The sequence below is a fragment of the Pan troglodytes genome, chromosome 7 (assembly GCF_028858775.2).
Source record: "Pan troglodytes isolate AG18354 chromosome 7, NHGRI_mPanTro3-v2.0_pri, whole genome shotgun sequence".
Taxonomy (NCBI): domain Eukaryota; kingdom Metazoa; phylum Chordata; class Mammalia; order Primates; family Hominidae; genus Pan; species Pan troglodytes.
Window position 1 is genome coordinate 18,649,072 of NC_072405.2, and position 15,504 is coordinate 18,664,575.

Consider the following 15,504-nt stretch of genomic DNA (forward strand, 5'->3'; position numbering starts at 1 on the left):
AACTCCCCATACCTAGGCCACGGGCCCTGTGGCAGGTGCGGTTTACTCTTGGACTAGGTAGTCATGGCAGAGGAACACACAGTATCCGAGGATGCACACAGCACATTGTGTTCTACAGATTTGACCGACTGGTGGTGAGGTCTCCTCATGACCACACCGGCAGGGAGTTAGCAGGTGGCTTCCTGTGGGTGTGTGAATATCCAATGTGCTTAACCATCGACATGTGTGTGTTTGTGTGTGTTTCAGGTGACCCAACAGTCAACCCCTGAAAAAGGCGGTCACAAAACCCCCAGGCGACGAAGATGATGGCACGTCGGGACCCCAAATCTTGGGCCAAGAGGCTGGTGAGAGCCCAGACCCTCCAGAAGCAGCGGAGGGCCCCAGTTGGGCCAAGGGCTCCCCCGCCCGATGAAGAAGATCCCAGGGTAAGTCTAGCCCTGGATCTCTTGGGTATCGGGGTGGGGGTGGGGACGGGGGGAGGGGGTGTCACACGGTCCTCAGAGACTGGGTTGGATTCCAAAGAGCTCTGTCACCACCACCCAGGTTGCTTTTCCCATCCAAGGTGGGCGTGGCTTGGGACCTTCTCCCCGGCCCGATAGGTCCCTTGAGAGACTCTTGGGGGCAACCTCCCTTTCTACTTAGAGTCCTGTGTAGCCACGTTTGGCTGTGTTGTTGACTTCGGGTTCACCGTCGTGCCCCTTGGAACCTTGAGTCCTTCCTTTCAGAGTTCCTCCGTCACGTGGGCTTTGGGAGGGAACATCGTATCCGAACTCTCCCAGCACTTAACGGCCCCCATGCCGGTGTCCCCTCTTTGGAATCCTTATTCAGCTCTGAATTCACAATCCGTCCCAATGTGGACGTGGGATCGCTGCCTGTGGCTTCAGCTCACTCACCGACATCACTTCCTTTCCACCCACAGCTCAAGTGCAAAAACTGCGGGGCCTTTGGCCACACGGCCAGAAGTACCAGGTGCCCCATGAAGTGCTGGAAGGCAGCCCTGGTTCCAGCGACCTTGGGGAAAAAGGAAGGGAAGGAAAACCTGAAACCATGGAAGCCCCAGGTTGAAGCCAACCCGGGGCCCTTGAACAAGGATAAGGGAGAGAAGGAAGAGAGACCAAGGTGAGCAGTGGGAGGGGTTTTCACCACTCTTAGGGTACTGCCTCCTAAGGACATGGTGTCTCTGCACCTGCACACCGTGTGCCTTTCCGTCTCCGGGCCAGGGAAGGAACGCTGCAGAGAAATAGGCCGGAGCTCCGTGTCCTCCGGGGTTCCACACCCAGGAGCTCCTTTGGCTCTGGGAGATTCAGGGACGGGGAGAGGCGGGGGCGCTTCGTGCAGGTTCCCCACGACAGGGGGAAAAGCGATGGAATCCAAATCACAGTCCTTAGTTGGGAAGCCTAGAGGGCCACCTGGGGGACGGGAAGGTTGGCACGTGAGGGAAGGTGCAGAGGCGGAAAGGGCACCAGATGTCCATTTCTGTATCACAAAACACGGAACGGGGCTGGGCCCCACACAGGGTTCTCCCTGTCTCCTGGGGAAAACCAGGAGAACAGAAAACCTTTTTCTGTTCTGCAGGCAACAAGACCCGCAGAGGAAGGCTCTCCTCCACATATTTTCTGGGAAACCTCCAGAGAAGCCGCTGCCGAATCGAAAAGGATCCACGGAATCTTCTGATTATCTGAGGGTGAGTGTCACCCCGGGCCCCTGGTCCTTTTCTCCTCTAGGTCACCCTGGTTGATTTCCTTTCAGCTTCCCGTCTGCGGGAGGAAATCGGGGAACCCCTCTTTCTTGCCTTCTTGGGGTCAGGGACTCCACGATCCTTCCAGGTCAATTTGATTCCAGGCGAAGGCATCTGAAGATGCCGTATTTCCTGTTGCTTTCTTTCTGTCCAATTATGGCAAGCCTGCCAACAACATGTTCCTAGCGGCATGAGGAAATTAGTCCCTCAGAGGCCCCAAACGTGGAGAAGGCTAAACCCAGGAACATGCATGTGTTCAGAGAAGACGTCCTGAGTACCCTTGAGCCACCAACCTGCCTTCGGAAGGGCATCAGTCCGTTCCACTTCATGGAAGGCTGAGTGGAGGCGCTTTGATCCAGTTAATGCCCAAGACGCGATCTTTTGAACAATGGTGTGCTTAGATCAGCTACACATAGCTCGAGAGCGCATCTTTCATGTGTCTTGTCCTGATCAGCACTCAGGTGGAGGGTCTGTCCCTGCTTCCAAGGACCGCCTGTCGATACTGTACTAAGAATTTCATGGCGTGTGCACCTTGTCTTTGGATGTGCTTGATTTTCACGTTGGCTCCATGCGGAGGAACTTCTAACCTGTGTTGTTTCCTCTCTTTCAGGTTGCAAGCGGGCCAATGCCGGTCCACACAACCAGTAAGAGGCCGCGCCTGGGCCCTGTCCTCGCTGATCGCTCAGCTACCGAAACGTCTGACAGGGGCTCCGTCTTGGCTTCGCCGTCTCCCCTCAGAAAAGCCAGTCTGAGCTCCTCCTCAAGTCTTGGACCAAAGGAAAGACAGACAGGGGCTGCGGCCGACATCCCTCAGCCTGCAGTCAGGCAGCAGGGCCCCGAGCCTCTCCTCGTGGTGAAGCCGACACACAGCAGCCCTGAGGGTGGCTGCCGAGAAGTTCCCCAGGCTGCCTCCAAAACCCACGGCCTGCTCCAGGCCATCAGACCCCAGGCACAAGACATACGTCCTGCGGTGACCTCACAGCCCTGCCCGCCAGCCGCCACACACAGCTTGGGCCTAGGCTCCAATCTCAGCTTCGGGCCAGGAGCCAAGAGACCTGCCCAGGCTCGGATTCAGGCTTGCCTGAACTTCCCCAAGAAACCGAGACTGGGTCCCTTCCAGATCCCCGAAAGCGCCATCCAGGGAGGTGAGCTGGGGGCCCCGGAGAATCTCCAACCTCCGCCAGCCGCAACCGAACTTGGACCAAGTACGTCGCCCCAGATGGGCAGGAGGACACCCGCCCAGGTGCCCAGCGTCGACCGGCAGCCTCCGCACAGCAGACCTTGCCTGCCTACTGCCCAGGCCTGCACCATGTCCCATCACCCAGCGGCCAGCCATGATGGGGCCCAGCCTCTCACAGTGCTCTTCCGGAGACTGGAAAACGGACGCTGGAGCTCCAGCCTCCTGGCGGCCCCCTCATTTCACTCTCCTGAGAAGCCGGGAGCCTTCCTCGCTCAGAGCCCTCATGTGTCAGAGAAGTCTGAGGGTCCCCGTGTTCGTGTCCCACCGAGCGTCCTCTATGAGGACCTTCAGGTTTCCTCCTCCTCAGAGGACAGCGATTCTGACCTGGAGTGAGACTGCAGGTGGCAGGGGCTCCTTGGCCTCCAGCTCCCGTGACTTGGAGGGGACTGTGGGACTGAGGAGTGCAGAGCAGAGAGCAGACTCTGTGCGGTGACTCCGAAGCTCCCCGGCTGTGGCGCTTCTGTGGATGTGGGAGCCCAGGCCAGGCAGGGAGCAGATGCAGGGACTCTGCCTCATTGAATTCTGGTGAGGGACGTTGTAGTTCGCGTGGTTCTCCGGAAACGCGCCAGGAAAAGCTTCCGTGCCAGAGATTCGTTGCCTCAGAAACTGCGTGACGCGCAGGAGTCAGACTTCCGCTGGGACGTCAATAGGAAACTGGGGAATTACTGTGTATTTGCTCTCTAGATGACTGAATAAGGGAAAAGTTAGGGAACCCTGAGAGGTGCAGCCCTTCCGCTGTGCCCCGCCCTGAGAGCAGTGTTTCGGACGCTGGGAAGCGTGCTGTGCAGAGCGCTCTCGGGGTCTTTCCTCAGCCTCGAAAACTGGGCTGTGGAATGCCTTTGTACATGTGTGTGTTTAATTGGTTTTGAAGTGAATAAAATTCTCAAAAAGATGACATATTGTCTTTTGACTCTCATTCCGTGTTTGTGTTTAACTGATTTTCCGAGTGAAGGGGTGGCCTGCCCCTCCACACCTGTGGGTGTTTCTAGTCGGGTGGGATGAGAGACGGAGAGAAGAAATAAGACACAGAGACAAAGTATAGGGAGACAACAGTGGGTCCAGGGGACCGGCACTCAGCACACCAAGGACCTGCACCGGCACCGGCCTCTGAGTTCCCTCAGTTTTTATTGATTATGATTTTCATTATTTCAGCAAAAAGGAATGTAGTAGGAGAGCAGGGTGATAATAAGGAGAAGGTCAACAACAACAAAAACAAAACAAAAAAAAAAAACACACACGTGAGCCAAAGAATCTATATCATGACTAAGTTCAAGGGAAGGTACTATGCCTAGACATGCACGTAGGCCAGATTTATGTTTCTCTCCACCCAAACATCTCAGCGGAGTAAAGAATAACAAGGCAGCATTACTGCCAACACGTCTCGCCTCCCGCCACAAGGCAGCTTTTCTCCGAGCTCAGAGTTGAACAAATGTACGATCGGGCTTTACACCGAGACATTCAGTTCCCAGGGGCAAGCAGGAGACAGTGGCCTTCCTGCATCTCAACTGCAAGAGGCTTTCCTCTTTGACTAATCCACCTCAGCACAGACCCATTACGGGTGTCAGGCTGGGGGACAGTCAGGTCTTTCCCATCCCACGAGGCCATATTTCAGACTGTCACATGGGGAGAAACCTTGGACAATACCCTGCTTTCAAGGGCAGAGGTCCCTGTGGCTTTCCACGGTGCATTGTGCCCCTGGTTTATTGAGACTAGAGAATGGCAATGACTTTTACCAAGTATACTGCTCGTAAACATTTGGTTAACAAGGCACGCCCTGCACAGCCCTAGATCCCTTAAGCCTCGATGTTATACAACACAGGTTTTTGTGAGCTCCAAGTTGGGTCAAAGGGGCCGCGGCAAAGCTACAAATGATCAACATCTCAGCAAAGCAATTGTTTAAAGTACAGGTCTTTTTCAAAATGGAGTCTCTTATGTCTTCCCCTTCTACATAGACACAGTGACAGTCTGATCTCCCTTTCTTTACCCTACATCCAAGGGCTTGAACATTTCTTGACTTGTTGGCAATCCAAATCGTTATGTCTCCGAAACAGAGTTGACTGAGGGGACCGCAGGGCTGGGCAGGACCTTTGACTTCGTATACAACCACAGGAGCAAGAAAACCTCAGCCCCACTCTACTAACACGCACCTAGTAAAATTCCGCCAACCGAATCTCACCCACGCTAACACGTGGGGAGCGTTGCTTGCACCACGAGTCCCCATTTGGCTCAACCGCCGATGCCAAGTGTGTGGTTCCAGTTGCGACGGCCCCCCGTGAAGTGGCTTCCGGATGTGCGAATGAACCAGGCAGAGTTTCACTGGCCAAATAGACCCCAGCAAAGCTGAAGTCAACTCCCACATTTGGGATGTACTTCAGAGGTAAAACATTCATCCCGTCTTCTTTCCGGATGTCTGACACCGTGGTTCTCCCCCTGATCCTAAGAGTAGCTGAGGTAGAGACTCACTGAAAGATCTAGGCAGGGAGATCCCATCATGCACAGGCTCTCTCCATTCTCTGACCTGGGAACAACTCTGAGCAGGATTCCACATCTAGGGGGCCTCGGAACTGAGCGGGATTTTCTGAGACACACCAAATGGCTGCTCCCTTTCCGCCGCTGTTGAGGGTCGTTATCTGGATTATCCAGATCACCTAGAAAGTATCCGTATCCAGAATCAATAAGATCAACTCTCTGCTCCTCTGACAGCAGAAGGAGCAGGACCATAAGGAACCAAAGAGCGTGGAAGGAAACGATGTGACAGGAAAGCTCAGAGAACGGCCACAGGGGGTCGTCAGCAGGCCTTCCCACCTGAATCATGAATAATTAATGAAGCGCAAATCAAAGGGGACTCGAGTTTCAGCAGGAGCAATTCATCCAACGGGAGATCGCCGGAGGGCCAACACGATTGAGAGACTGGGAGCCGGGTGCAGTGTCAAAGGGGACGCGACTGGTTCCAAAGCTCAAGAACACCATGGGGTCACTTGGGCTACGTGAGAAAATGCCCCAGTGTGCTGGTTCATCATTCCGACTCCTGCCTGTCTCTTCCCGTCCAAGGAACATGGACCCTAAGTCGTGCAGCTGCAGATGACCATGGGCAGAATTAGGGGCCGTGGCACAAAAGTTCACCGACACGGGAGTTCCACAGAAGGTGCGGTGGATCTTCGCAAATCCAGAGACATGGCAATGGGACCCAGGGAATTAGAGCCTCACAGGCGTCCGGGACACTTTTCAGGCATAATGCCTGGAGTCGCAAGACGAGCTGAAAAAGGAGCCAGGCACTGAAGGACAAAGCGTTGTTGACTTTCCTCATCTGTGTTTCCCAGTGCGGTCCAATTCACGGTGGTTTCCAAGCGCCTCCTGGAGGAGAAAACACATGAGGGTGCGGTCAGGGTTCTCTGCTGACAGACTTACCTTGGGGAAGAAAGAGAAGCTCTGAAGATGGATCATGGCCGTGACTGCACGTCAAGGAGAATCTCCTTGATGACACTGAGGCCCACGTCGAGATAGACTAAATGTGGTCCAATTAAAAGGTGTCTATTTTACCACATTTTTTTAAAACAAAACAAAACAAAACAAAACAAAACAAAAAGATGGAAAAGAAGACAGGGGTACAGGCACCAGTGTTACGTGTCTGACGGGGAGCATCTATTCTTCAAAGCTTGCAGCTGTACACGTAGGTTTTAGAATGTCTGTCAGCAGTGGACATGATCTTAGAGTGGGCTGTGCAGATAGACCTTTCCAGGTCACGTAATTGGATTAAGTTAATTGCAATTAAGGTACAGGTAACTGATTAGGTTAGGGTACGTTCCATGTCAGGTGACCAGAGGCAGTATAAAAGGCAGCCTGGAAAGCAGAGGTCCCTCTCCTCCCCTTCCTCCGTCGTCCTGGATGCTGCATCGCTTCCAGCGGGGCTGCTCCAGCACCTGCCCATCTCAGCGCCAGCCGGGGAAAGCAAGTAGACGTGTAATTTCAGGTTAGTTTCACTGAACTATTGTTTTTTTCACGCAATCCCTGAGGGGTGTGGGGGTGGGGGGAAGAGACACAGGAGGCCGAAAGAAACCGATCACACTGGGGCTTGCTGGTGGGGAAGGATGTGTTCTCGTTACTAGTAATTCTTGCAACAGAAAACGAGAAAACATATCCGTCTCCACATGTGGGATAAGACCAAGATGGGAATGCGAAAAGAAATGTACTGCAGCATGCTGAATTGGTGGGTAAATGGAAAAAGGACTTTGGAAAAAAGGGTGGTTTGCCCTTCAGCCGTGTAAGACGTCGATGCGATGTGGCACTTGTTCCCCGTTTGTTCAGATGAATTCGTGTGGTATGCGTAAAATACCAGAAAAAATAAATAAGTAAAGAGGGGCTGGAGCTAAAGCCAAAAGGTAGAACAGGAAAGACCATCACCTGCTAGTGTGGTAGAGAGGAAGGTAACTTCTCTCTATGAATTTGTGTTTGGAAGTTGCCTAATGAAATGGCCAGAGTAGCGAGTCAAGTTGTCACAGGAAGCATCCCTTATCCCTGACTTCAAACAGACCTGCCAAAGGGTGGCGCAAGCCATGCCCTGTGTCTTCGATCATTCTGTCCGTCAAGGGAGATAGAATCACCGCGTCTTCTACCGGAGTGAATCGTGAGAGACCTAAGTCCAGTCTCCAGAATCAGTTGCTTGTTTGGGGTTGAAAGCTCAACTCCCCATACCTAGGCCACGGGCCCTGTGGCATGTGCGGTTTACTCTTGGACTAGGTAGTCATGGCAGAGGAACACACAGTATCCGAGGATGCACACAGCACATTGTGTTCTACAGATTTGACCGACTGGTGGTGAGGTCTCCTCATGACCACACCGGCAGGGAGTTAGCAGGTGGCTTCCTGTGGGTGTGTGAATATCCAATGTGCTTAACCATCGACATGTGTGTGTTTGTGTGTGTTTCAGGTGACCCAACAGTCAACCCCTGAAAAAGGCGGTCACAAAACCCCCAGGCGACGAAGATGATGGCACGTCGGGACCCCAAATCTTGGGCCAAGAGGCTGGTGAGAGCCCAGACCCTCCAGAAGCAGCGGAGGGCCCCAGTTGGGCCAAGGGCTCCCCCGCCCGATGAAGAAGATCCCAGGGTAAGTCTAGCCCTGGATCTCTTGGGTATCGGGGTGGGGGTGGGGACGGGGGGAGGGGGTGTCACACGGTCCTCAGAGACTGGGTTGGATTCCAAAGAGCTCTGTCACCACCACCCAGGTTGCTTTTCCCATCCAAGGTGGGCGTGGCTTGGGACCTTCTCCCCGGCCCGATAGGTCCCTTGAGAGACTCTTGGGGGCAACCTCCCTTTCTACTTAGAGTCCTGTGTAGCCACGTTTGGCTGTGTTGTTGACTTCGGGTTCACCGTCGTGCCCCTTGGAACCTTGAGTCCTTCCTTTCAGAGTTCCTCCGTCACGTGGGCTTTGGGAGGGAACATCGTATCCGAACTCTCCCAGCACTTAACGGCCCCCATGCCGGTGTCCCCTCTTTGGAATCCTTATTCAGCTCTGAATTCACAATCCGTCCCAATGTGGACGTGGGATCGCTGCCTGTGGCTTCAGCTCACTCACCGACATCACTTCCTTTCCACCCACAGCTCAAGTGCAAAAACTGCGGGGCCTTTGGCCACACGGCCAGAAGTACCAGGTGCCCCATGAAGTGCTGGAAGGCAGCCCTGGTTCCAGCGACCTTGGGGAAAAAGGAAGGGAAGGAAAACCTGAAACCATGGAAGCCCCAGGTTGAAGCCAACCCGGGGCCCTTGAACAAGGATAAGGGAGAGAAGGAAGAGAGACCAAGGTGAGCAGTGGGAGGGGTTTTCACCACTCTTAGGGTACTGCCTCCTAAGGACATGGTGTCTCTGCACCTGCACACCGTGTGCCTTTCCGTCTCCGGGCCAGGGAAGGAACGCTGCAGAGAAATAGGCCGGAGCTCCGTGTCCTCCGGGGTTCCACACCCAGGAGCTCCTTTGGCTCTGGGAGATTCAGGGACGGGGAGAGGCGGGGGCGCTTCGTGCAGGTTCCCCACGACAGGGGGAAAAGCGATGGAATCCAAATCACAGTCCTTAGTTGGGAAGCCTAGAGGGCCACCTGGGGGACGGGAAGGTTGGCACGTGAGGGAAGGTGCAGAGGCGGAAAGGGCACCAGATGTCCATTTCTGTATCACAAAACACGGAACGGGGCTGGGCCCCACACAGGGTTCTCCCTGTCTCCTGGGGAAAACCAGGAGAACAGAAAACCTTTTTCTGTTCTGCAGGCAACAAGACCCGCAGAGGAAGGCTCTCCTCCACATATTTTCTGGGAAACCTCCAGAGAAGCCGCTGCCGAATCGAAAAGGATCCACGGAATCTTCTGATTATCTGAGGGTGAGTGTCACCCCGGGCCCCTGGTCCTTTTCTCCTCTAGGTCACCCTGGTTGATTTCCTTTCAGCTTCCCGTCTGCGGGAGGAAATCGGGGAACCCCTCTTTCTTGCCTTCTTGGGGTCAGGGACTCCACGATCCTTCCAGGTCAATTTGATTCCAGGCGAAGGCATCTGAAGATGCCGTATTTCCTGTTGCTTTCTTTCTGTCCAATTATGGCAAGCCTGCCAACAACATGTTCCTAGCGGCATGAGGAAATTAGTCCCTCAGAGGCCCCAAACGTGGAGAAGGCTAAACCCAGGAACATGCATGTGTTCAGAGAAGACGTCCTGAGTACCCTTGAGCCACCAACCTGCCTTCGGAAGGGCCTCAGTCCGTTCCACTTCATGGAAGGCTGAGTGGAGGCGCTTTGATCCAGTTAATGCCCAAGACGCGATCTTTTGAACAATGGTGTGCTTAGATCAGCTACACATAGCTCGAGAGCGCATCTTTCATGTGTCTTGTCCTGATCAGCACTCAAGTGGAGGGTCTGTCCCTACTTCCAAGGACCGCCTGTCGATACTGTACTAAGAATTTCATGGCGTGTGCACCTTGTCTTTGGATGTGCTTGATTTTCACGTTGGCTCCATGCGGAGGAACTTCTAACCTGTGTTGTTTCCTCTCTTTCAGGTTGCAAGCGGGCCAATGCCGGTCCACACAACCAGTAAGAGGCCGCGCCTGGGCCCTGTCCTCGCTGATCGCTCAGCTACCGAAACGTCTGACAGGGGCTCCGTCTTGGCTTCGCCGTCTCCCCTCAGAAAAGCCAGTCTGAGCTCCTCCTCAAGTCTTGGACCAAAGGAAAGACAGACAGGGGCTGCGGCCGACATCCCTCAGCCTGCAGTCAGGCAGCAGGGCCCCGAGCCTCTCCTCGTGGTGAAGCCGACACACAGCAGCCCTGAGGGTGGCTGCCGAGAAGTTCCCCAGGCTGCCTCCAAAACCCACGGCCTGCTCCAGGCCATCAGACCCCAGGCACAAGACATACGTCCTGCGGTGACCTCACAGCCCTGCCCGCCAGCCGCCACACACAGCTTGGGCCTAGGCTCCAATCTCAGCTTCGGGCCAGGAGCCAAGAGACCTGCCCAGGCTCGGATTCAGGCTTGCCTGAACTTCCCCAAGAAACCGAGACTGGGTCCCTTCCAGATCCCCGAAAGCGCCATCCAGGGAGGTGAGCTGGGGGCCCCGGAGAATCTCCAACCTCCGCCAGCCGCAACCGAACTTGGACCAAGTACGTCGCCCCAGATGGGCAGGAGGACACCCGCCCAGGTGCCCAGCGTCGACCGGCAGCCTCCGCACAGCAGACCTTGCCTGCCTACTGCCCAGGCCTGCACCATGTCCCATCACCCAGCGGCCAGCCATGATGGGGCCCAGCCTCTCACAGTGCTCTTCCGGAGACTGGAAAACGGACGCTGGAGCTCCAGCCTCCTGGCGGCCCCCTCATTTCACTCTCCTGAGAAGCCGGGAGCCTTCCTCGCTCAGAGCCCTCATGTGTCAGAGAAGTCTGAGGGTCCCCGTGTTCGTGTCCCACCGAGCGTCCTCTATGAGGACCTTCAGGTTTCCTCCTCCTCAGAGGACAGCGATTCTGACCTGGAGTGAGACTGCAGGTGGCAGGGGCTCCTTGGCCTCCAGCTCCCGTGACTTGGAGGGGACTGTGGGACTGAGGAGTGCAGAGCAGAGAGCAGACTCTGTGCGGTGACTCCGAAGCTCCCCGGCTGTGGCGCTTCTGTGGATGTGGGAGCCCAGGCCAGGCAGGGAGCAGATGCAGGGACTCTGCCTCATTGAATTCTGGTGAGGGACGTTGTAGTTCGCGTGGTTCTCCGGAAACGCGCCAGGAAAAGCTTCCGTGCCAGAGATTCGTTGCCTCAGAAACTGCGTGACGCGCAGGAGTCAGACTTCCGCTGGGACGTCAATAGGAAACTGGGGAATTACTGTGTATTTGCTCTCTAGATGACTGAATAAGGGAAAAGTTAGGGAACCCTGAGAGGTGCAGCCCTTCCGCTGTGCCCCGCCCTGAGAGCAGTGTTTCGGACGCTGGGAAGCGTGCTGTGCAGAGCGCTCTCGGGGTCTTTCCTCAGCCTCGAAAACTGGGCTGTGGAATGCCTTTGTACATGTGTGTGTTTAATTGGTTTTGAAGTGAATAAAATTCTCAAAAAGATGACATATTGTCTTTTGACTCTCATTCCGTGTTTGTGTTTAACTGATTTTCCGAGTGAAGGGGTGGCCTGCCCCTCCACACCTGTGGGTGTTTCTAGTCGGGTGGGATGAGAGACGGAGAGAAGAAATAAGACACAGAGACAAAGTATAGGGAGACAACAGTGGGTCCAGGGGACCGGCACTCAGCACACCAAGGACCTGCACCGGCACCGGCCTCTGAGTTCCCTCAGTTTTTATTGATTATGATTTTCATTATTTCAGCAAAAAGGAATGTAGTAGGAGAGCAGGGTGATAATAAGGAGAAGGTCAACAAAAAAAAAAAAAAAAAAAAAAAAACAAAAAAAACACACACGTGAGCCAAAGAATCTATATCATGACTAAGTTCAAGGGAAGGTACTATGCCTGGACATGCACGTAGGCCAGATTTATGTTTCTCTCCACCCAAACATCTCAGCGGAGTAAAGAATAACAAGGCAGCATTACTGCCAACACGTCTCGCCTCCCGCCACAGGGCAGCTTTTCTCCGAGCTCAGAGTTGAACAAATGTACGATCGGGCTTTACACCGAGACATTCAGTTCCCAGGGGCAAGCAGGAGACAGTGGCCTTCCTGCATCTCAACTGCAAGAGGCTTTCCTCTTTGACTAATCCACCTCAGCACAGGCCCATTACCGGTGTCAGGCTGGGGGACAGTCAGGTCTTTCCCATCCCACGAGGCCATATTTCAGACTCTCACATGGGGAGAAACCTTGGACAATATCCTGCTTTCAAGGGCAGAGGTCCCTGTGGCTTTCCACGGTGCGTTGTGCCCCTGGTTTATTGAGACTAGAGAATGGCAATGACTTTTACCAAGTATACTGCTTGTAAACATTTGGTTAACATGGTGCGTCCTGCACACCCCTATATCCCTTAAGCCTCGATTTTACACAACACAGGTTTTTGTGAGCTCCAAGTTGGGTCAAAGGGGCCGCGGCAAAGCTACAAATGATCAACATCTCAGCAAAGCAATTGTTTAAAGTACAGGTCTTTTTCAAAATGGAGTCTCTTATGTCTTCCCCTTCTACATAGACACAGTGACAGTCTGATCTCCCTTTCTTTACCCTACATCCAAGGGCTTGAACATTTCTTGACTTGTTGGCAATCCAAATCGTTATGTCTCCGAAACAGAGTTGCCTGAGGGGACCGCAGGGCTGGGCAGGACCTTTGACTTCGTATACATCCACAGGAGCAAGAAAACCTCAGCCCCACGCTACCAACACGCACCTAATAAAATTCCGCCAATCGAATCTCACGCCCGCTAACACGTGGGGAGCGTTGCTTGCACCACGAGTCCCCATTTGGCTCAACCGCCGATGCCAAGTGTGTGGTTCCAGTTGCGACGGCCCCCCGTGAAGTGGCTTCTGGATGTGCGAATGAACCAGGCAGAGTTTCCCTGGCCAAATAGACCCCAGCAAAGCTGAAGTTAACTCCCACATTTGGGATGTACTTCAGAGGTAAAACATTCATCCCGTCTTCTTCCCGGATGTCTGACACCATGGTTCTCCCCCTGATCCTAAGAGTAGCTGAGGTAGAGACTCACTGAAAGATCTAGGCAGGGAGATCCCATCATGCACAGGCTCTCTCCATTCTCTGACCTGGGAACAACTCTGAGCAGGATTCCACATCTAGGAGGCCTCGGAAGTGAGCGGGATTTTCTGAGACACACCAAATGGCTGCTCGCTTTCCGCCGCTGTTGAGGGTCGTTATCTGGATTATCCAGATCACCTAGAAAGTATCCGTATCCAGAATCAATAAGATCGACTCTCTGCTCCTCTGACAGCAGAAGGAGCAGGACCATAAGGAACCAAAGAGCGTGGAAGGAAACGATGTGACAGGAAAGCTCAGAGAACGGCCACAGGGGGTCGTCAGCAGGCCTTCCCACCTGAATCATGAATAATTAATGAAGCGCAAATCAAAGGGGACTCGAGTTTCAGCAGGAGCAATTCATCCAACGGGAGATCGCCGGAGGGCCAACACGATTGAGAGACTGGGAGCCGGGTGCAGTGTCAAAGGGGACGCGACTGGTTCCAAAGCTCGAGAAGACCATGGGGTCACTTGGGCTACATGAGAAAATGCCCCAGTGTGCTGGTTCACCATTCCGACTCCTGCCTGTCTCTTCCGGTCCAAGGATCTTAGAACCTCACTTGTGTTATCCAGTTGTCATTCTTTTTTTAGATACATATGCAGTGATACACTACTGTAACTATTTTTTTAATTTATATTTAGGCCTCTCCTCATAAGATACTTTATGCAAGAGCCTTTCCATTGTGTTTCAAAACACAGTAGCATCTCACTCTACACACCTGACATGCCTGGTTACTGTTTTATCCAACATGTTTGAAATCAGCAGTGTGATTGCCTTTTTTTTTCTACACGAAGGAGATAGAAACTTGTCTGTCCTCCTCAAAGTTATGGCCCTGCATTTTCACAAAGAAATGCTGCCCTAATCATGAAATTTATTCTATAGGTATATGAAATACAAACCAAAAATTGAAAACAAAACTTAGTAATGGCAAGTGGTAATGTAAACTTGATGAGCCAGAGCAGAAGCGTGTCTCACTTCGAAGCAATCACAGCAGTCACCACTATTTCATCGTATAATTTCAGTATTTATTGAAAAGTATTGGCCTGGGGAGTGTTGGGAACCTGAACAAAGACAAGGACCGGGTCACAGCACGGAGAAAATGGTGAAAATATCAGGGCATACATACAGTATCACGCTTAGGAATTATTATCCATACATCAGACCAATGACTACATGGACACCAGCAATCAAGGGGCTGTGTTAGCCCTGGGATTGAGCAGAGTTCTTCAGGTGAATTTTCACGCCACTGAAAGCATGCTGAAAGCAGAACCCTCACGTTGAGGAGTAAGGGATTCGATTGAGTGTGGTTGCATTTAAGAGGTTGAATATGGAAGAGAAATTCTAAGGGACACTGTGTGCCAAGTGAAATGGGAGCACTTTATTTAAACACCTTGCAGTTCTTCGTCTCCCTGCAGCATCTGGGATCCTCTGCTAGTGAGCACAATGGATCATGATGGGAAACAGCAAAGGGGAAGCAAGAGGTTCCTGGAATTACTCTCCCTCCACATTTTAGGGCATGCACTGACTGAGGATTTGGCCAATCTCTGATCTATCAATGTAAGTGGTGGATCTTGGCTACATCCCTTCTTGAAAAGACATCTTTATGCTCCGGTTGGAGAACTATGGTGAACCCTGTGGCAGACCTGAGTGCTGGACTTGGTGAAGGGTGCATAGGTCTGAGGCAGGAGTTGGGCAAAGTCTCCATCCTATACAGGCTGAAGCTGAGATTGGCTGGTCTAGGGAATCCCACTGGACTAGGTGTGGTTGGTAAAGGGTAGGGCACAGAGGAGAAAGTATGCAATGCACAGTAGGATTATTGAAAGAGAAGGGCTGAGCCAAGCAACATGGTTTTCTTGGGATCTCATCAAGGGCTGGTGACATACGGGTTCTGCCTCCCCCTCTTCTGCAGGTGAGCGAGGCACATTGTCTCTTTCATGTCTGAGGTGTCTCTGTCTTGAACATGGAACTCCAAGGTGAAGTCATCCACAGAGTGCTAGATGTAATCGATCTGCAGAGGGAACTGCAGGCCATCCAGTGACCTCAGGACATGCTCAGGCACGACCACAAATACACTGTTACCCAGGATCAGGGCAGGGCTCTCTGTGGGGACAGGATGAGGACATACTCTTCCAGGCTCAGTGTGAGTTCTGTCCCTTGTTCTGGGACCACGATGATGAACGTCTCTGTGCTGGAATTCTGCTGCTGCTGTGGAAAGACAGCCCTCAGTCCACTGCCTTCAAAAAAGACTGCAAATGATGCTCCTGGGGAGGGAGCTGGAGCAGCTTCACCCTCTACAACTTTAAAATACAAATTCCCTCCTAGAAGTGGCAGTCATGCTGACCCTGCTGAATGCAC

At 53.1% G+C, this 15,504-nt stretch overlaps 2 protein-coding genes across 2 annotated transcripts; both read left to right on the plus strand.

Annotated features, from left to right (window-relative positions):
* The first annotated feature begins 246 nt into the window (after positions 1–246).
* Positions 247–3,863, plus strand: LOC134810719 (protein FAM90A15-like). Its single transcript, XM_063816765.1, has 4 exons — positions 247–425; positions 920–1,119; positions 1,576–1,684; positions 2,349–3,863. Exons 1-4 carry the CDS (start codon positions 303–305, stop codon positions 3,309–3,311), a joined length of 1,395 nt encoding a protein of 464 aa, XP_063672835.1. The 5' UTR covers positions 247–302; the 3' UTR covers positions 3,312–3,863.
* A 4,041-nt stretch (positions 3,864–7,904) lies between these two features.
* LOC134810720 (protein FAM90A15-like) lies at positions 7,905–10,969 on the plus strand. The gene is made up of 4 exons (XM_063816766.1): positions 7,905–8,083; positions 8,578–8,777; positions 9,234–9,342; positions 10,007–10,969. Exons 1-4 carry the CDS (start codon positions 7,961–7,963, stop codon positions 10,967–10,969), a joined length of 1,395 nt encoding a protein of 464 aa, XP_063672836.1. The 5' UTR covers positions 7,905–7,960.
* Positions 10,970–15,504: the final 4,535 nt, after the last annotated feature.

Coding starts and splice junctions, on each gene's coding strand:
- LOC134810720 (XM_063816766.1), top strand. CDS start 7,961: ATGATGGCACGTCGGGACCCCAAATCTTGGGCCAAGAGGCTGGTGAGA. Junction 8,084..8,577: donor CCGATGAAGAAGATCCCAGG/GTAAGTCTAGCC, acceptor TTCCACCCACAG/CTCAAGTGCAAAAACTGCGG. Junction 8,778..9,233: donor GAGAAGGAAGAGAGACCAAG/GTGAGCAGTGGG, acceptor TCTGTTCTGCAG/GCAACAAGACCCGCAGAGGA.
- LOC134810719 (XM_063816765.1), top strand. CDS start 303: ATGATGGCACGTCGGGACCCCAAATCTTGGGCCAAGAGGCTGGTGAGA. Junction 426..919: donor CCGATGAAGAAGATCCCAGG/GTAAGTCTAGCC, acceptor TTCCACCCACAG/CTCAAGTGCAAAAACTGCGG. Junction 1,685..2,348: donor AATCTTCTGATTATCTGAGG/GTGAGTGTCACC, acceptor CCTCTCTTTCAG/GTTGCAAGCGGGCCAATGCC.